Source organism: Eleutherodactylus coqui, chromosome 2 (assembly GCF_035609145.1).
Source record: "Eleutherodactylus coqui strain aEleCoq1 chromosome 2, aEleCoq1.hap1, whole genome shotgun sequence".
Lineage (NCBI taxonomy): Eukaryota > Metazoa > Chordata > Amphibia > Anura > Eleutherodactylidae > Eleutherodactylus > Eleutherodactylus coqui.
The window spans coordinates 284395067-284415904 of record NC_089838.1 but is presented as its reverse complement, the minus strand read 5'-3'; the positions used below and the strand labels follow the sequence as shown (position 1 = coordinate 284415904).

General features: G+C 44.8%; 1 protein-coding gene across 1 annotated transcript in view; it reads right to left on the bottom strand.

Moving 5' to 3' along the window:
- Positions 1 to 3428: 3428 nt before the first annotated feature.
- The window catches only part of SH2D6 (SH2 domain containing 6), a 47614-nt gene continuing 30204 nt past the window's right edge, over positions 3429 to 20838 (bottom strand). Inside the window, exons 10-14 of the mRNA XM_066593111.1 lie at positions 20141 to 20168; positions 18471 to 18502; positions 12065 to 12148; positions 9709 to 9864; positions 3429 to 4892 (exon numbers count right to left, since the gene is read on the bottom strand). Coding sequence (XP_066449208.1) covers positions 4776 to 4892; positions 9709 to 9864; positions 12065 to 12148; positions 18471 to 18502; positions 20141 to 20168 — 417 coding nt within the window. The 3' untranslated portion in view covers positions 3429 to 4775. The remainder of the gene's footprint in view (positions 4893 to 9708; positions 9865 to 12064; positions 12149 to 18470; positions 18503 to 20140; positions 20169 to 20838) is intronic.

The following is a 20838-nucleotide window of genomic DNA, read 5'->3' as shown; positions in this document are numbered from 1 at the left end:
TGGGTAGAATCTAGCCAATCTAGCTGGAGTGCGATACCACCTCGTTATGATTTTATAGTTCAGCTCTTGGTGATTGCCTGATACACCTTGTCCTCCCCAGTGACCATAATGTCATAGACAGCGGAGATTTCACCCTTTGTCCGCTGAGGCTCCTCGCAGAGCACCTCGAAGGGCGTGAGTGGTACAATCAGATCCGAGATTGGCCCCAAGGCTCGTATAAAGTGGCCTATCTCGTGATATTGGAACCACGCGCCTGCTAGGGCCCCCCCCCCCCAGGAGTGTGTTCAATGGTAACAGACCGTCTACCCCCACTAGGTCCCTTACTCTGGGTGTCCGTAAACCCATTCTTTCCAGCAGACATTTATTTTCTAATGGCACACAATGCACAGGCATTAGATTGAATGCTAGACTAACCCTCCAGCTGGCAGGGGCATCATTTTTTGGTTGATTAGTAGTTAGCAAATAGCAAAAGTAGACGGGAAGATCTGCCCTGATGGAATTTGTCTTTCTGACATTTCTGACTATGGGGACACGTTGATGGAGGTCTTGATCTAGAGCTGGATTGGGAATCGGCAGATATGTTATCATTTTTTATACATTATACTCCCCAAAGTAATCAGATACCTGAGTAAGAGTTAAAAGTAGTATTTATTCCCATATGTTAATATTAGTGGAGCTCCTTTGGCCCTGATGATATTGGATAATAATTTCTACTAACATCTGATACACTTCAGCTGGTATTTTCCTCCATTCATCCTGCAAATGTCTGGTGAGTTCTCTCAAAGAAGAAGCCCGTCTACAGTGTTGCAAGGAACGTTGTCATTGGACAGTTGAGAAATGGAAGAATGTTCTATGGAGTGCCGAATCACGCTACTCCATCTTCACATTAGATGGATGTACCTGGGTGTGAAGGATCCTGTTGAACGCCTTTTTCTGAGTGTGTTGTGCCAACAGTTAGGTACAGCGGAGGTTCTGTTATGGTCTGGGGATGGGTTACGTGGCATGGTCTCAGATCGGTGGTTGTAGTAACAAGAATAATGAACACATTAACAGAAGGTCAAGGTGTACCCTGACATCCTAGACAATAGTGTCCTGCCAACAATGTGACAATACTCTGGGAATGGTCGGCCATACTTCCAACAAGACAACGCACCTTGTCACACATCCAACGCTGTTTTATGTTGGTTTGAGGATATGGATGTTCCACGATTGGACTGGCTGCACAGAATCCTGACTCGAACCCTATGGAACGTCAGGTCAGGAAATATGAACAGTGTCCATCTTCTTTGAAAGATCTTGCCAGACATTAGGAGGATGAATGGAGGGAAATACCAGCTGAAGTGTATCAGACGTTAGTGGAAAGTATGCCACAGAGTGTATCCGATGTCATTAGGGCCAAAGGAGCCCCACTAAGTATTAACATATGGAAATAAATACTACTTTTGATTCTTGCTCAGGTGTCCAGTTACTGTTGCTAGGATAGTGTGTGCCATAGTTAAGGCTCTTTTACATAGAATGATTATCATTTAAATGGGTGAAAATGAACAATAATTGTTTGGTGTAAACACGGCCAACGATTGAACAGCAATTCGTTCGCTTAACGTTCATCGTTCATTTAATGTAAGCATAAAGATCATTGTTGGCTCGTTCACTAATCGTTTAGTTTAAATACTGATCGCTCAGTAGTTTTCATTCACTTGTACAGTAAATTAAACAACTGAACAATGAAAATACTAACGACCACCTGTCCGTTCGCGAGTGCGTTACATGCTCCGCCCATAATCACATGACGGTGACGTCATCAAAGGTCCTAAAACATAAACATGCAGAGCTTGACAGCAGCCATGTGCTTACAGGACCTGTGATAATGTCACCAACATAAAAGAAGTCACCGAAGCTCTGACCTCCACCCCTGATCACATGACGGTGACATCATCACAGGTGCTTCACTTTATTAAAAACTCTCTGCTGTGCTGCTTGTGATCCTTGGCGTACGGGATGAAAAATGTATATAGCAGAGCTGTATGTGATCTACATGTAGCAAGTTGTATGTGTGTGACGTGCATGTAGCAGAGCTGTGTGTGTGACGCGCATGTAGCAGAGCTGTGTGTGTGACGCGCATGTAGCAGAGCTGTGTGTGTGTGACGTGCATGTAGCAGAGCTGTGTGTGTGTGACGTGCATGTAGCAGAGTTGTGTGTGTGTGACGTGCATGTAGCAGAGTTGTGTGTGTGACGTGCATGTAGCAGAGTTGTGTGTGTGTGACGTGCATGTAGCAGAGTTGTGTGTGACATGCATGTAGCAGAGCTGTGTGTGTGATGTGCATGTAGCAGAGTTGTGTGTGTGACGTGCATGTACCAGAGCTGTGTGTGTGTGACATGCATGTACCAGAGCTCTATGTGTGACGTGCATGTACCAGAACTGTGTGTGTGACGTGCATGTACCAGAGCTATCTGCATGTGTGACGTACATGTAACAGAGCTTTGTGTGTGTGACGTGCATGTACCAGAACTGTGTGTGATGTGCATGTACTAGAGCTGTGTGTGTGACGTGCATGTACCAGAGCTGTGTGTGTGTGACATGCATGTACCAGAGCTCTATGTGTGACGTGCATGTACCAGAGCTGTGTGTGTGACGTGCATGTACCAGAGCTATCTGCATGTGTGACGTACATGTAACAGAGCTTTGTGTGTGTGACGTGCATGTACCAGAACTGTGTGTGATGTGCATGTACTAGAGCTGTGTGTGTGACGTGCATGTACCAGAGCTGTGTGTGTGTGACGTGCATGTACCAGAGCTGTGTGTGTGTGACGTGCATGTACCAGAGCTGTGTGTGTGTGTTGTACACATACCAGAGCTGTGTATGTGATGTGCATGTACCAGAGCTGTGTATGTGATGTGCATGTACCAGAGCTGTGTGTGTGTGACATGCATGTGGCAGAGCTGTGTGTGTGTTACGTTCATGTACCAGAGCTTTGTGTGTGTGTGACGTGCTATAATTTCCTAATAATTACTAGTTCTGTTAAAAAAAATAATAAACTATTTATCTTTGTGTCTAAACTGCCTGCCCAAGCAAACTAGGACACTGTTTGCTTGGGCAAACGTCAATCATTCCATGTAAAAGCGCCCTCACTCTGCAATGATTGTTATTTACAGGCAATTTGTTAATGACTGTTGACAAATCTATGACCCACCCTAAGCCATGGCCTAATGATTTACCCACCGTTCATGCCTGTAGGGTAACTTTTCTATTTTCTTTTTTAACTCAAATGCTCTTAAAAGGGAACCTTCTAGAGATAGAGAACACAGCAGCACTCCCAGGTAGACACCACTGGTGTGAGGCAAATAAATATGCGCAGCCTAAATAAGGAGCTGACTCCAAAACTTCAAGCTATAGTCAAAAGTAAGAGAGGCAGGACAGCATCATAAATCGGTTTAGTAAAAATTAATGCATCACAGCCGATGCTCCTTTATTGATCCGGATAAAAGAGTACAAACAAGCAGCGTTTCAACTCTATGCAGTATCTTTGTCAAGCTCGGCCCTAAAGGGGTCACAGGAGGTTGTCAAGAATCGTTCTGGTGAACTGGCGATGCACAATTAAAGTGAACTGCAGTTAAATGCAATGCTGGTTCTCCAACTAATGTGTTGAAACACTATGCCATTACTTAGCATAGAGACACATAAAGACAAGACTCCAATGGGCAAAAGAGTGCAAAAATTGAATCACTGAGCAGTGGGAAAGCATCTCCTGGTGAGATGAATCCAGATTTCTGTTGCACTGCACTGATGGGAGGGTTAGAATTTGGTGCAAGCACCATGAATCAATGAACCCATTTTGTCAGCGGTTCAAAGTATGTCAGTACCTCCATCTAATTTGCAGCACTATACGAAGCTTCCTGTCCACATGGGCCAATATTCCTACAGAGTGATTTCAAAACCTAATAGGAATCTATGCCACAATTAACTGCTGCAGTACTGAAGGCCAAAATAGGTAAAACGCAATACTAGAAGGGGTCTCTAATAAAGTGGCCATTCATTGTATATGAAAATTAGAGATTTGTGCCACACTGTGGCCAAAAGTGGAACTGCAGTCTCTTTACCAATCAAGTAAAAAGGTATAATTATTTTCAGATGCTTGTGTAGCGCCAAAATATTCTGCTTTGGTATACAGATATTATCATTCATGGCAGTCCCTGTTCCCAGTGGGGCTCACAATCTAATTTCCCTATCACACCCAGAATGGGGCCAGTTTTCATATAAGGTCGATTAACTTACAAAGATCAGTTTAACTTCTTGGAACTTATTGGTATGTTTGGGAATGAACCCAGACAAACAAGGGAGGAACATAAAACTCTGTGCAGGGTTTATCCAGGACCCCAGTGCTGTAGAGCAATAGTGCTAGGCTCATAAATAATAAATAGTCCTTTGGAGGGGTTCTAAAAACTAGTGCAAAGAAAAGTATTGGGGTCCCTGCAGCTGAACTGGATATAAGGGCAGGCAAGCAATAAAATTAGCATCTACAGCAAGCAGGTTGTAGATATCATTTACAGTAATTTCTAGCAAATCTGGAGGAGGTGAGAAGCCTAACCCCTTTTGGTAACCTGCACCCAATTTTAGTAAAGTGCCATAGGTCAGCATAAAGAGGCTAAAATTTGCAGATTATGGCATGCGCCAAAGTTTAATAGATACGCCCCAAAGTGTTTCCTACAAATAATCTTTCTTGTTCCGGCATATTCACAGCTTGGCTTTGGTGGACATAGAGAAGAGATGGCGGTGTTATAAGATAGCAGGGTATAGCAGGGCAGTGCATTCTCTCTCTGACGTCTGGCGATTCACCAGGTTGAGTGGTTCATGCTGATAATGCTCAATCAGGTGGACAACACTGGGAAATACCTGAGGAGAGAGGAAGACATTTATCAATCCACAGTACTTGATGGGCAAAGTAGTAAATTAACTTGTTCCAATCCAATTTGTATCCTGGTTTTCCTAGGGGGCTTACTCTCTTTCTGCTGCTATACAACGGCGCTATCTGCTGGCTAATGCCAGTACTGCATGAAGTGACACGTTGGATAGGCTCCGACAGCATAGAGGCTGGCAGTATACAGTAAGAGAACCCTGACGGACGTGTTCGAACATCGGAGCTGTACAGCCTTAAATCATAATGTGTTAAGACGTCAGACAGTGGATTGGAAAGGGTTAAATAGTCTGGTTTCACACAAGTATAAAACATTTTGATTATGTCTACAAATACTGGTCTGACCATGAGACCAAAACTAACAGCATGATAGGGATCTAAGAACTTAAGACCTGACTAGCAAATGTGCTCAAGATCATAACTTTTCTAGCTCTGCAAGACATGAAGGAGGAATGGCGATCCCACAGGAGGAGCAAAAAACCCAACAAAGCTGTAAGAAGCCTCAATCGTGGCCAATCATTGTGCTCGTTAGTGGACAAAATGTAATTGTCCCCTTCCCCAATGCACACTAATTGGTTACCAAGTCTACTGAATGCACACAAATAAGTGCAAGCGGTCTTCCAGCGTATGGTTGTCGCACCAAGTGTTCCGTCGAATGCCAAACCAGCGACAGACTGCAGCAGCGAGGGTTCTTCTGCAGACCAGCAGGGATGGCCCAGTTGAGGATCATGCGCACGTATTAAATTGCTTTAGAGAACCAAGGAGCGTAGAGCAAAATATTGAAAAAAAAAAGGCTGGTGCCAATCAGCGTTCGGGGAGGGAGGCGCGCGCCAAACAAGCAGACGTCTCCTTAAAAGTTGTAAGCTAGTCGTCGAAAGACAACGATTATCTGTTTACACCTGCGACTATTTTTAGGTGAGCTGAAATGAAGAGACTGTAGTCCAGCTAACGAAGAGAATGGCACTGAATGTACCACTCCACCATTTGTGGTCAGAGATTGGCCATCTGTGATAAACGTCACTGGTGCCGGTTGTGTGATCGTCTCTGCTGACCGGAGGAGAGGACAAGTGGCCAATACCCAACCACAAGTGAATACCACCATTATAAGTTGCATTCTCTTTGAAGATCATGGTCCACCATGACAACCCACCTAGTGACGAACAAGAAATATTCCTCTATGGTTTTGTTTTTATAGTTTTTGGAACTTTCTAAAGCGAGTTGGATCAAGGCTCCAAAACTTTACAAAATTTGCAAACACAATGACGTGACTTGTAAGCTGAGGCACTTGTTGTGCATCTCTAGTGACTAGTTACATAATGTCTTGTGATATAGGAGGTGCTGTATATCCGCCGCATACATGGAGTTACTGCCCACCTCCTGTCACATAGAAGCCTTTAGGCCAGTGTATTCCCATCAAGGGGTGGAGTGGCACAGTGTGTTTACTATTATGAAGCGGATTGCACAATGTGGCATGGTTTAGCAATATACTGCTATACTACCTGGCAGCACACAGTGTACTCCATGATAATAACACTTTATTACAGTCACCTGTATTACGCAATCATAACTGCCAGTGACACTAAACCGAACGTCTGTGTTAAGGTACCTTTACACGGGGCGATTAGCACCCGAATTCTCATTAAAATTAGCAAGTTCGGGCAATAATCGATGCGTTTACAAATGCAACACATTTTACCTCGATTCTGATATCCAAGCACAGAACGTTGTCTTATTTTAAAGCTCCATTTACACTGATAGATGATTGCTCAAAGGTCGCTCAAACTAATCAGCTACTATAGAATATGCAATCTGATTGAGACACAGCTGTGGCCACTAATAGAACAATACAGCTGCTTTGTATATGCAAACAGCTTTAGTGTTCTCCACTCTGACTGCCAGTGTCCCTGCTGTGAATTCACAGCAGGACACAGGCAAAGAGAATCTTATCAGTGCAGCCAGCTGATAACAGCTGATCCCTTAGTTCTAGCAAGCCAAAATTCAGCGATCAGTGACTCGTACACAAAAACTGCACGATGTCCCTGCATTTAGACAGAACGAGAATCGCTCAAGAGCGATTGTCATTATGTCTAAAAGGGCCTTTACCTATTGAAATCTATCGTTCTCTGATCTGAACACAACAAAACCCATTGTAAAATAATTCAAAGTGCAAATAAACCACCCTGATAATACGGCACACCGCCATATCACGTCGTGTTAAGAGTTAAGCTGAAGAAAGTCCCATCCGTACACACGGCCGCCGACAGGGCACTCAGCGAGAAAATCGCTCATCTGTTGGAGTCACTTGGTTTAAAGCAGAACTAAAAAAAAGTGTTGCCCATGTAAACTGGAGCCGCTCAATGTTTGAGAATGATTGCTGTCGGTCCACCTCCATTCACATGAATGACTATCTCTCCAGTGTAAGGGTGCGGGCAGACGAGCGTAGGCGTATTTACGTTCGCACGAGCGCAACGTATAATCGCCCGAGCGATCGTTTTTCACCGATCACGACCAGAGCTAGAAAGCGTATTTTCGTTTGTTCCTACTTTGCAAACGGTCTTTTCGGCGATTGAATATGCGTTGGCGCGTATTTCGGTCGCATACGTTCCGTTTTTTTTCGAATTGCCGTTTTTACGCGCCGTAAAATCGCCCATGTGAACGAATACATTCGAAACCATTGCCTCAGATGGTCACGTATATACGTTTGGTCGCAAAAACGCGCCGTTTATGCGCTCGTCTGCCCGCACCCTCAAGCACAGGTGCTGCCCTATAATAGTACCTTAAGGGTGCATTCACACGAACGTATATCGGCTCGGTTTTCACGCCGAGCCGATATACAGTACGTTGTCCTCATGTGCAGGGGGGGGGGAGGCTGGAAGAGCCCAGGAGCAGGAACTGAGCTCCCGCCCCCTCTCTGCCTCCTCCCCACCCCCTCTCCGCCCCTCTGCACTATTTGCAATGAGAGGAGGTGAGATGGGGGCGGGGCTAAGTGCCGTGAATTAGCCCCGCCCCCGTCCCGCCTCTCCCCATTGCAAATAGTGCAGAGGGTCGGAGAGGAGGCAGAGAGGGGGGTCGGGAGCTCAGTTCCTGCTCCTGGGCTCTTCCAGCCTCCCCCCCCCTGCACACGAGGACGACGTATATCGGCTCGGCGTGAAAACCGAGCCGATATACGTTCGTGTAAATGCACCCTAACAGAGCGGAATTTTGCAGCAGATTTAATGTGGAATCTGTGGAGATGCCACGTCAAATCTGCGTCAAATCCATGTCCCATTACTTTCCATGGAAATGCACACCCATTCACAAGGGCATATTTTCTGTCTGTATTTAATCCGTATTTTTTGCTGACCGGATACAGATAAAACACGGACTGATTAAATTAAATTGGTGCATTTTGTGCGCAAAAAAATGTAAAAAAATTCACAGCATGCCTTATTTTGGTCTGTATCCACATGTTCACAGACTAGAAGTGCCCATTAACGTTTATGGGTGCCTAAAAAAAAATTGAAAGTTTATTGTGTTTCTCTTAGCGCACACTGTTTTCAGTTGGGTATGATAAAAATTACATCATTTGAGTCTTCTTGTATTTTTTCTTGCACGTGTGAAAAACGGATGATATGTGGAAACAAAAAAGGTAACATGTTGGACTCAGGAAATTACAGGCCTGTGAGCCTGACTTCTATACCGGGAAAGATCTTGGAACAAATTATTAAACAGCATGTATACAAGTACTTGGATGAAAATGAAGTAATTAAGTAGAGCCGGCATGGATATGTAACAAACAAGTCATGCCAAAATAATCTAATTTCCTTCCATGACAGAATCACCAACTGGGTTGATCAGGGAAATGTGGTGGATATAGTATATTTTGACTTTAGTAACGCATTTGACAAAGTATCTCATATAGAGATGAGCGAGCATCCTCGCTAAGGGAAAATAGTCGAGCGAGTATCGTCCTTTTTGAGTACCTGCCTGCTCGTCAGAAAAGATTTGGGTGCCGGCGGGGGTGAACGGTGGGTTGCGGGAGTGAGCAGGGGTGAGCGGGGGGAAAAGAGAGATCTCCCCTCCTGTCCCCCCCCCCCGCTCTCCCCCGTCCCCCACTGTCCCCCAAATCTTTTCTGACAAGCCGGCAGGTACTCGAAAAGGACGATACTTGCTTGAGTAAGGTCCCTCAACGAGTATGCTCGCTCATCTCTAATCTCATACCATACTTATTGAAAAAATGGCCAAATATGGGATCAACAGGGCAACTGTTAGGTGGATTCACAACAGTGATCGTACTCAAAGAGTGGTCATAAAAGATCTAGAAGAGCTTGCACAGTGGGCAGCGACTAACAGAATGGTGTTCAACAAGGAGAAATGCAAAGTCCTACATCTGGGCAAGAAAAATGAAAAAAGAACATACAGACCTATCGCACGGGATGGGATTGTCAGCAGGACACAGTGCAGATGCGGATTTTGTAGCACCTTTAACTGCGGAATGTGTTCTGTGAAACATCTTGCTGAATTTCTTAGTTTTTTTTTCCTGCGGACTTTGATTGGGGTTTATAACTCCTGTATGTTATAAATACGCAACAATAATTCTGCAAGAGGCCCCTAATTCCGCAGCAGAAAGTAAAGGAGGTGCAGAATTCCAGCTCCATAGGAATAACATTGTGACGCAGAAATGTCCCCATGGACTAACTCAGTCCTGTGTGAAAGGTCCCTTAAAGATACATAATGTAATTCATCTTCAAGAATAAAACTATGGGGATATAAATTAGTATTGCTCCCCAACACATACCTCCTCCTGTCACTTACCTCCTCATGCCGCTTGCCCTCTTTCCCCAGTGAAAACCCACTGCCGCCCACTGCTCTTATGGGAATATTGTAAATGTGGTCGTGGTAGAGAACCGCCAGAGTATACGGCTGCATCTGATTCTGTGAAGAGCTCAGGCGCACCAAGAAGCAGCCGTCCTGCATGATATACAGACAACAGGGTGTCACAGAAGCATCAACGGATACAAGACAAATACTCCAACTTACAGTAATGGTGCCCACACCTCCATTCCCACGGCAGTGGCCGGGATTGGTATTGCAGTCTAGGATCCACTGTAGTGGGAACGGAGCCGCCTGCATTCAGCAGCAATTAGCTCTGTGATTAACGGCAGAAGCCCAGTTAATAGTTGATCAGCGGCAGACCCCACCGATCCTGGGGATACGCCATGAATCATTCATAACTGGGCAACCCCTTTAAGGAGTTTTATGACTTCATAAAAATAGGAACTACAGCTACAATAGGGTCCCTTGTGCATGAATGTATGGACAACATACAGTTGCAAGAAAAAGTAAGTGAACCCTTTGGAATCACCTGGATTTCTGTGTTGATTGCTAATAATTGATGGTCTGATTGTTATCTAAATCCCAATGATAGATAAATACAATCTAACTAAAATAATAACACACAAAGCATTGTACCATTCATGTCTTCTGCTGAGCACACCGAGTAAAAATCCTAATGCAGGGAGAAAAAGTAAGTGAACCCTTCAATTTAATTTCCAATAAATCCCTCTTTAGCAGCAATCATCTCCAGAGAACTTTTCCTGGAGCTACAAGTAAAATTTGCACAATGTTGAGGAGGAATTATGGACCATTTTTCACTGCAAATGTGTTTCAGTTCATCAATATTTCTGGGATGCCTTGTGTGCATAGTCCTATTCACCTCATGCCGCAGCATCTCGATGGGGTTAAGGTCAGGACTCTGACTTGGACATTTCAATACACGAATCACCTTCTTTTCAACCAATCTGAGGGTGCGGGCAGACGAGCGTAGGCGTATTTACGTTCGCACGAGCGCAACGTATAATCGCCCGAGCGATCGTTTTTCACCGATCATGACCAGAGCTAGAAAGCGTATTTTCGTTTGTTCCTACTTTGCAAACGGTCTTTTCGGCGATCGAATATGCGTTGGCGCGTATTTTGGTCGCATATGTACCGTTTTTTTTCGAATTGCCGTTTTTACGCGCCGTAAAATCGCCCATGTGAACGAATACATTCGAAACCGTTGCCTCAGATGGTCACGTATATACGTTTGGTCGCAAAAACGCGCCGTTTATGCGCTCGTCTGCCCGCACCCTTAAGTTGATTCCCTCTTGTACTTTGTCCATAACTGTGACTCAAATAAGAATCACACTACATTTTATTACTAATCAACGCAGAAATCCAGGTCACTCCAAAGGACTTCCTTACTTGTTCATGCAACTGTACATAAGATATATCGATAGCATTAGCTAACCTACCATAGAGGAAGGGCACAAGGGCACAGGACCACTATGGCACTCCTAATGGGAGAGGGTCTGCACATAACTACTTAATCTCCTGACCGGGGTACTTTCACAATGAGAAGCTCACTGCATACAGATTTATACAACCTTCAATGAAGGCGTTGTCTAGTTGTAAACTATTGATGGCCTATCCTATTGATTGACCACGAATAGAAGATCATCGGGAGTGTGCTGCCCAAGATCCCTGTTGATGAGCTGATCAGCAAGGCAGTGTGCTCGTGGACTGAGCTGATTTCTGCAGGAAGCAGACAGCTCTGTTCCTACTGCAGTGTTCAGGTTTGGTATTACAGGCATTGTTCCCACTAAAGTGAATGGGTGTAATACCATGCCTGGCCACTGCAGTGGGAACAGAGCTGTCTGCTTCCTGTAGAAATCAGCTCAATTCATGAACACACGGCTCACCAAACAGCTGATCAGTAGGGGCAGTGGCCCCCCAGATCTACTATTGATGGCCTATCCTATGAATAGGTCATCGATATTTTACTACCAGACAACCCCTTTAAGCTAATTACTAGCTCTACTAATCTATATACAGTGATCTTCCCCTAGTGCTATGGATATGCAGGGACAATTATATTATTTAGCAATTCAGAAAAACAGAGGTAGAGATATATTAACATTAATCAGCGCTGAGTTGTGGCCCTTAGTTTTACTACACTGGCATTATCTTCAGTAGTGATATACACTAAGCCTTCACTTGACAATGTCACATATGCACCATGTTGTGCAATGGAAGCCAGTTATTAGGACTAGGTGGAGATACAAAGGGCGTGCCCGGACTCATAGCTCGTTTACAAGAATCTTTATGTAAGTCCTCAGTTGGTAATCTGTACCTTATTAATTCTGCGAAGAGCTTTCTCAGCTTCTTTCCGCTCCATCTCACCTCTGTACCAAGGTCTTCCCATCACTCCCTGATCCTGTATACAATGCAGCACAGCATTCATTAATAATAATGAGGCACAGAACAGTAAAGGCCCTTTTACACACAACGCTTATCGCTCAAAAGCCATCATTTGAGCGATAATCGTTGTGTGTAAATGTGCGCCCATCATGCACTTACCGTGCACTTTTCATCCATCGCTGAGTTCAGCTCAGCTTCAAATCTCTTGTTCCAGCTGCTGTCCCACTGGAGAACAATTGTGATGTATTTAGAGAACAGACCACCTGCTGTTCTCTAAATACATGCAAATGAAGCTAGTTAGCTACTAATGGGCTAATTAGCCCATTAGTAGCTAATGAAAAATGATCACTCAAAACTGTCATCTGTGTGTGTAAATGGGCCTTTAGAGAAGGGGAAGGACGTAACAAAGAACAGGCTTATTTATATACCATTCACAGTCTATGGAAAGACAGGGGACAACCCTTATGGGAGCTGTAAAAAATGACAGTAGTTGTTGTCACCTGCACACAATTTAAAGGGGAAATGATCTTTACCATTTCAGGTTATAAATGATATAATGAACAATTATACGAGTTTCTAATATACTTTCTGTACAGGTTGCTCACAGTTTGCTTACCTAAATCTAATAGAAACTTTCATTGTTTACTTATAGTGGATAATACTCTGTCCTGGTCTTGTGATGGGATCTGTCCCGGTCATGTGATGGGATCTGTCCCGGTCATGTGATGGGATCTGTCCTGGTCATGTGATGGGATCTGTCCCGGTCATGTGATGGGATCTGTCCCGGTCATGTGATGGGATCTGTCCCGGTCATGTGATGGGATCTGTCCCGGTCATGTGATGGGATCTGTCCCGGTCATGTGATGGGATCTGTCCCGGTCATGTGATGGGATCTGTCCCGGTCATGTGATGGAATCTGTCCCGGTCATGTGATGGAATCTGTCCCGGTCATGTGATGGAATCTGTCCCGGTCATGTGATGGAATCTGTCCCGGTCATGTGATGGAATCTGTCCCGGTCATGTGATGGAATCTGTCCCGGTCATGTGATGGAATCTGTCCCGGTCATGTGATGGGATCTGTCCCGGTCATGTGATGGGATCTGTCCCGGTCATGTGATGGGATCTGTCCTGGTCATGTGATGGGATCTGTCCTGGTCATGTGATGGGATCTGTCCTGGTCATGTGATGCAGGGTTGCAACATGTGACAAGACACAGTTCTGATGTGCACTTGGATGAACCTCTCACAGTCATGTAAAAATTGGAAAAGCCTTCCTGAAAATACCACTTTGTTATTACAGATTTTACATTTACGCCCCAAGTAAAAATATTTGGCGCATAACTCAGGAGCCATACGTGCATCCTAACACCTTTCTTACGTGACTGATCTTAGCCTATGGCTACATACAGTGGTATGTAGAAGCTGCAGAAGAGAAACAGCGCAACATTTTTAATTAAGCCCTATTGTAAAAATGATTGTCAGCCCTAAACACATACAAGTGAGTTGTGGTTTTTATGTTAATCCCTTTTGTATATGTATATATATATAAATTGTATTGAAGAATTTTTAGCACTTTTATTAGCTTTTTTTGGGGGGGGGGAGTCAGTAAGTTCTCTGTTTTTTGTGATTTTTTTTTCAACATTCTCCATGCAGTAAATATTATATGTTAACTTTGTTCTATGGGCTATTACTGTTAGGGCTTATTTAGACGACCGTATATCGACTCGGTTTTCACGCCAAGCCGATGTACGGTGTCCTTGTCTGCGGGGGGGGGGGGGGGGGGGGTGAAAGAGCCAAGAGCAGGAACTGAGCTCCCGCCCCCTCTCCACCCCTTGCCACTATTTGCAATAGGAGAGGGTGAGACGGGGGCGGAGCTAAGTCCCAGCTCAGTTCCTGCTCCTGGCTCTTCCATCCTTTCCCCCCCTGCAGACAAGGACACCGTACATTGGCTCGACGTAAAAACCGAGCCGATAAACGGTCGTCTAAATAAGCCCTTAGTGCGATACCACATTTATACACCTTTTGCTATATTTTACTATTAATACGTAATATAAACACTTTTTTTTACAAAATGCCTTCTTTTTGTGTCACAGCATTTTCATTTCACCATACCCATAACTGTAGGTTAGGCTTGTTAGCCCCATTGTAGTATTGATATGACTTCTGAATTACTCATTATTCCCGGGTTAGGCAAGGATGAACAGAAAGTCATTCCAGCGTTGTTTTTTAGTTGGTTCGTTATTCTTGCAGTATTGATCACAAGGGATAAATTATGGATTAATTTTACAGTACGGCTCATTACAGAGATTCCTAGGATTTTTTTTTCAAAAATAAAACTCTATAAGGGGAAAAAAGTTTTTGATTTCTTTTTTTTCTGTAAAACCATTTAGATGCTGTGATTAGCATTGACTGTGGCATCTGGGGGGTTAAACAGCTGAGTCGTGGAGTCAATAAACAGCCTAATTAGGTGCAAAGGAGTGAATTGATAGGCAAGTGCTCATCTTCTCACTCCTTTTCTGAAAAATTAGAAAAGAATCCATAAATCACTTTAAAGGGCTTGTCCAGTAGAAAACTACTCGTGGCCCATCCGCAGAAGAGGCGATCAATAGTAAATTAGTGGGGTCTGCCGCCCAGGATCCTTACCAATCAGCTGTTTTGTGAGTCAGTGTGCTTGTGTACTGAGATGATTTCTGCAGAAAGCAGGCAGCTCCATTCTCACTGCAGTGGCCAGGCTTGGTATTACACATAAAGTTCCCACTGAAGTGAATGAGACTTTGGCGTGTAATACCAGGCCTGGCCACTACAGTAAGAATGGAGTTGTCTACTTCCTGTAAAAATCAAAGTGTAAGAATGCATCGCCTTGTGACTAGCTGATTAGTAGCTGTCCTGGGCGGCATACCTCTACTGATGTACTATTCATGGCCTATCCTACGAACAGGCTATAATTAGTTTACAATTGGGACAATCCTTTTAATTCCTGTTATGAAACTTTTTGATACATTTAGATTTGTGTTGTAAGTTAATGGGAACATTCTTGATTACATGTAGAGGCAGTGAACCAGTTCTTACTTGACCCTGAGTTTGCTAGAATTGTATCTATTGTAGGAAATCCTGTGAGCTAAACAGTAAATTATCAGGACCAGTGGGAAATCTACTAGAGGGGCAAACAAGGCCATGGTTGTGGGGCACATGGTAGAGGGGGCTCCACATGTGAACTGTTTGACCTGCTTTCTTTCATGATAATATTCTGTATTCCTGCAGCAGCCACTAAGGGGGCGATTAGCATTTATACACCATATGCAGTGAGCTCCACCTAGTGGTGGGTGCATGCAGCCAGACGGTTGTCATTTGTAGGTCTATCACAGTATAAAGGGGAGCACAGGAATTGAATCTGTGTCTGAAAGGAAGCTGGAACACCCTGGAAGGTATGAGGTTATATTCACAGGACAGACGTTTCCAGCTATAAAACCGCAGTAGAAATCCGCAGCTATTCTGTCCAGGACTGAGGGCTACAGGACAGCAGTAGCAAAAGTTTCCCTCATCCCAATTTTTCCCTTTGAGGAGGGGGGTATTTTGAATTTAGCTATGGGACACTATGCTATCTAGTATACCCCACTGATCAGCGCAGGAGAGAGATTTGTGCTATAAATATTGTGAGGGACTAGCGTTTAGGATCGGTAGCAACCTGGGCATAAGCAGTCAGAGACAGTGACACATAGGATAAAGTCTTTAGTCCAGGCTTTGCCTGGGTTTATTTCCAAGCAAACAAAGCAAAATACAGGCCTTTACATCAGGCAAACATAAAGCAAATCCTGCTCGTCTGAGCACTTACTATACATGGAGCGTCCCTGTCTACATACTGGTAAACAAATGGCTCCTGCACACAGCCAGCCAGGACTCTCAGACCTGCAAAGGTCTCAGCTCTCCTCCTGGCCCTGTAGGCCCAGGCTTTATAAGGCCTGGTACCAGCCCCACCTGGTACGTGGGAGTGACCATCCCACCCTTCACTTTGGTCACTCCAGGAAAAGCCGGCCCGGATTATGCGGCTTGGAGCCACTTACTTGCTACCACGTGTCAGTAACTTAGTGTTACTGACACCATACTGCCGGCTTCCTCCACCGAGCCCAGGCTGCTCGGTGGCACGTATCTGTCCAAGCGCTCCCCAAAGCAGCATAGGAGAGCATCCTAGGCGAAATATACCTGCCCTCCAGCACCTTGCCGGTCACCGTCTCACAATATATATAGTTCACATAGAATGGTCTACAGTGCTGTATTCTTACTAAGTAAAATTATAGGAAAAATCTCAAAATTAGGATTGTCAAGTTTTGATCTTTGGGATCTGGATGCTAAGACCTCCGCTGATCGCTAGAACGAGGGGCTGCAGCACTCACCTGGCCGCTGTGCTCCTTTGGCTGACTTTACTGCCTGTTGTCTACTATTCGCAGTTAAAGATGGACGAATAGAGGTTTATAGAAGAAGAACGCGTGCAATACAAAACGTGGTGCCCCAATAACTGCTTTAAATGCATCACGGGTAAGGATGAGCGAGTATACTCGCTAAGGCACTACTCGTTCGAGTAATGTGCCTTAGCCGAGTATCTCCCCGCTCGTCCTTAAAGATTCGGGGGCCGCCGCAGGGCGGGGAGCTGCGGGGGAGAGCAGGGAGGAACGGAGAGGAGATCTCTCTCTCCTGCCCGCTCTCCCCTGCTCCCCGCCGCAACTCACCTGTCAGCCGCGGCGGTCCCCGAATCTTTATGGACGAGCAGGGAGATACTCGGCTAAGGCACATTACTCGAGCTAGTAGTGCCTTAGCGAGTATATTCGCTCATCCTTAATCACGGGGCATTTGCTGTAGCGCTGATTTAAAACTACGAACATATCTGTTATTCTCGTGCAGCAATAAGACAATATCTTCCCTAGTGGCTGGGATGTTCGTCGGTCGGTTTGCTGCTGTTCGGCCCCCATAAGGCCCAATACTCACGGACGGATTTTCGCAGCATAATTCGAGGCCAGACTCCCGCCACGAATTCTGCAGCAATGTCTATCCATAAACATGATATATGAAAAGATTCTTCCCTGCCCATGAGCGGAAATCAATTGTGATATTCCGCTTGCGGGGGAGAATCACAGCATGCTCTATTTGGTGTGAAAAATCGCATGGACGTCTTCCATTGCAGTCAATGGAAGCCGTCCATCCCACGGCACTTCTACAGAAGTATCACGGGAATCCGCGTCATAGCCCAGCGCCGGTACGTCAGGAACTGCACATGCGTGTCGGCCGAGACACTGGTGGCGGATCCGGACAGATGAGTATGGGTCCTTGGGAGCCTCTGCCAGGGCACCGGGTCTGATTCCGATGCGAGATTTCGCAGTCAGAATCTGACCCGGCTGTGGGCATGAGGCCTAAAGTAGATCAGCAGGAACTTGTGTTCCTCATTTGATTCAGGTAGTAGCGAACCAACACAATGATAAATTTTCCTTTGGACTTTAAACTTCGACAAAAATTTGCCGTCGCTCAGTTCCTTTGTCACACCAAAGAATTTCCAAGCTGTTTGAATTGTACAAACTGGCGAAGTGAAGCATGCCCGACATTCTTCAGACTGAGAGACACTCAAGTTTGACAAGAACAGCTTGGAAACTCTTGGAGGAGGGGAAGCTTTTAGATACAATGCAAACAACAACTCTGAGTGTCATCCCCAGCTTTCTATTGGCCAAATGAACAAACCAGGTTCATATTGCAATGCTCTAAAGTGACCACAGGAGACCCCTGCACTATAAAGTGGTCCCAGGAGACCCCTGGACTATAAAGTAGCCCCAGGAGACCCCTTAAATATAAAGTTGTCCCAGGAGACCCATGGACTGTAAAGTGGCCCCAGGAGACCCCTGGACTATGTTGCTTTGGCGGAAAGGTTTTACTATCAACGTTTAGAACTTCCCATAAACCACTAGAGACTCTTATGTCAGGGTCATCTTCCGCATCTAAACATTTCCTGGAAAATATGAGAAAGTACAACTCATGTTTTCAAATAACATCATTTGGTGTGACAAAGGAATTGAGCGATGGCGGATTGTGGTCGACGTTTATCATTGTGTTGGTTCAATACTACCTGAATTACATGAGGAACACAAGTTCCTACAGATCTACTTTATGGGGGACGAACAGCTATATTTGTAATTTTAAATCAGCGCTACAGCGAATGCTCCGTGACGCATTTAAAGTAGTTATTCGGGCGGCACGCTTTGTATTGCACGCGTTCTATATCGGATACCCGGGCTAGTAATATATAAATGTAATTGATACTTTAAATGAAATAAATCACGTAATAACCCACACCCTCACCTCTGACCGCTGCCTCGGTTTTCCTTCACTCCCTATAAGAAAGCAATAGGTTGTTGTTTAGAGCTCTGACCACAATCACAGCCCTCTCTAGTGAGGGGATCACCCTGTACAGTATATTTGTGGTCACAGGTGTATTGTGCATGCGGCATCTAGGATCCATTAATTAAAAGCTTCTGCACTGCTGGGGACTTTATATGTAGATCAGTCATCAAGGGGTGATTGCCCCTCACCTGTACATATATACGACTGGTGCTGCACCATGATAGAGGGATCTTTAAAGGGGTATTCTGGGTATTTAGTATTGATGACCTATCCTCAGGATCCCGGCCAATTAGCTGATCCTCTGGCCTGCTGTCAGTGCAGTGGAGCCAGATTTCCAGATCAGTGGTCAAAGCTAGAAGTGTAATAAAAAGGCTTTGCTTCCATTGAAATCAATCAGAATGATGCCTTACATTGCACTTCTGGCTCTGACCACAATGAGGAGCTGGATGTGTAATAGAAGGTATTGCTCCCATTGACTTCAATAGGAGCAAACATTTCCTGCTCCGACCACCAATGTGGACTGGCAGCTCAGCTGATCGGCAGGGATCCTGAGTCACAGACCCTTGAGGATAGGTCATCAATGCTAAATACCCAGAAACCCCCTTTTACTTGAAACTTCAAAAGCATTCACAGTGATATTATTACTTCCAGCTAATGGCAAGAGAGTCACTAGTCGCGTTGGCACATATCATAATCGGGCACAAAATGTTATAATAGTCTCAGTTGTGTCCTCAAGGTTGTAGGACCTTTCAAGTGTGGCATTGGGCACTTGGAAGGTCCTACAACCTTGAGGACACAACTGACACTATTGGAAGGTCCTGAAACTGAGTGGTAGAGGGGCCTACACTTATGAAGGCACTTAGGTCTCTGAATTGCACTTACAAGAACTGTAGATGGCACTTTTGGGGCAGCAAGTGAGACTTAAAGGGGCTTTGGCTTGCACTTATGGCAGCTGTTTGGTTGGCATCTATGGGGCACTGATTCTTTCTCATTGTAGGGCTGTGGCTGCTGTTATTATGGGAACTCTCTAGCTGTGTTATATGGACACTTGAAAAGGGGAAACATCTGGTTGGCAGTTATAAAGCACTGTATCTAGGGTGAACTAAGGCCGATACTTACAAAAGCACCATGGCTGGCATTTATCAGGTCAGTGTAGCTGTCACTTATAGTTCACTGTGGATGGCACTTATGAGAGAATTGTAGCACTGATGGACAGTAGGTGAGCCATATAGAAATTTTGGCTTGTACTTAAGAGAGCTGTTTGGTTGGCATCCATGTGGCATAGACTGAGCTGCCAGCTATGATATGTGTAAATGGATCATACATAAAATACGATGCAACATGCATTTGCGCACGCCAGGGTGGTATTACAAATATCATCAACAATACCACTATGTCCACCATCATCAACCCTCTTGTACAGTATATTGTGTGCCACTACTGTGGATGTCTTACTGGTTGCTGGAACTGGGTATACTGGTGTGTGTGTCCTTCTAGTTATTACTCCACTATACTCCCAGTCTGACGGAGAAGCATATTATTTATTGTCCATGAAGAATAAAAAACCTGTGTTTTATGGATGTGGACAATCCAGGATGAGATGCTAAACGTACTTTCTGTCTTCTTACCTGTAGGGACATCGCTGTGTGTGCTGGACTGTTGAGAAGAAAACAAGGAAGCATTTTTTGCCTGGATGCCATGCATTCTACAGACCTCCTACCCAAGCCAGCATTTCCCATCATCTTCTATTCTTCACATGCATCTGTCTTCTGTTGATTCTCCAAAACCCACTGATAGCCAGGATTCACCTAAAAGTCCTTTTACACAGATGATCTGCTTGTGCTAACGACCACTGACCAACAAATAACACGTCAGCCAGCGCTTCTTACTTGTTACTGTGTACATGGGCAGATCATCTACTCTGTGGGGACAGGATCGGTCGTCCCCATACAGCTGTCATTGATCGTCTGTACGTCTCCTTGCTTACATAGAGAGTTGTGCAGCCGATCAATGAGCGCTTCTATGCTCACATATTCCTTATTTGCATATATTTCCCAGAGGAGCACGCATGGCCTTATAAGTCTCCTCACTCACTCTCTAGGTGCTCTCCTTAAGGAGTGGTAATATTCCTCCTGACTATGCTCACATAAACATGCTCATTAGCCAATGAAGAAGAGTTTACTCATTCGTCGGCTGATCGATGGTCCCTTTGCATGGCCTGATTGTCGAGGGAATGAGCATTTGGAGGATCAATCTGATCCAATAATTGGTCTATGTTAAAGGCTCAACATGGGCCTTTTGCAAGGGCAGATAATCTGCCTGTGCT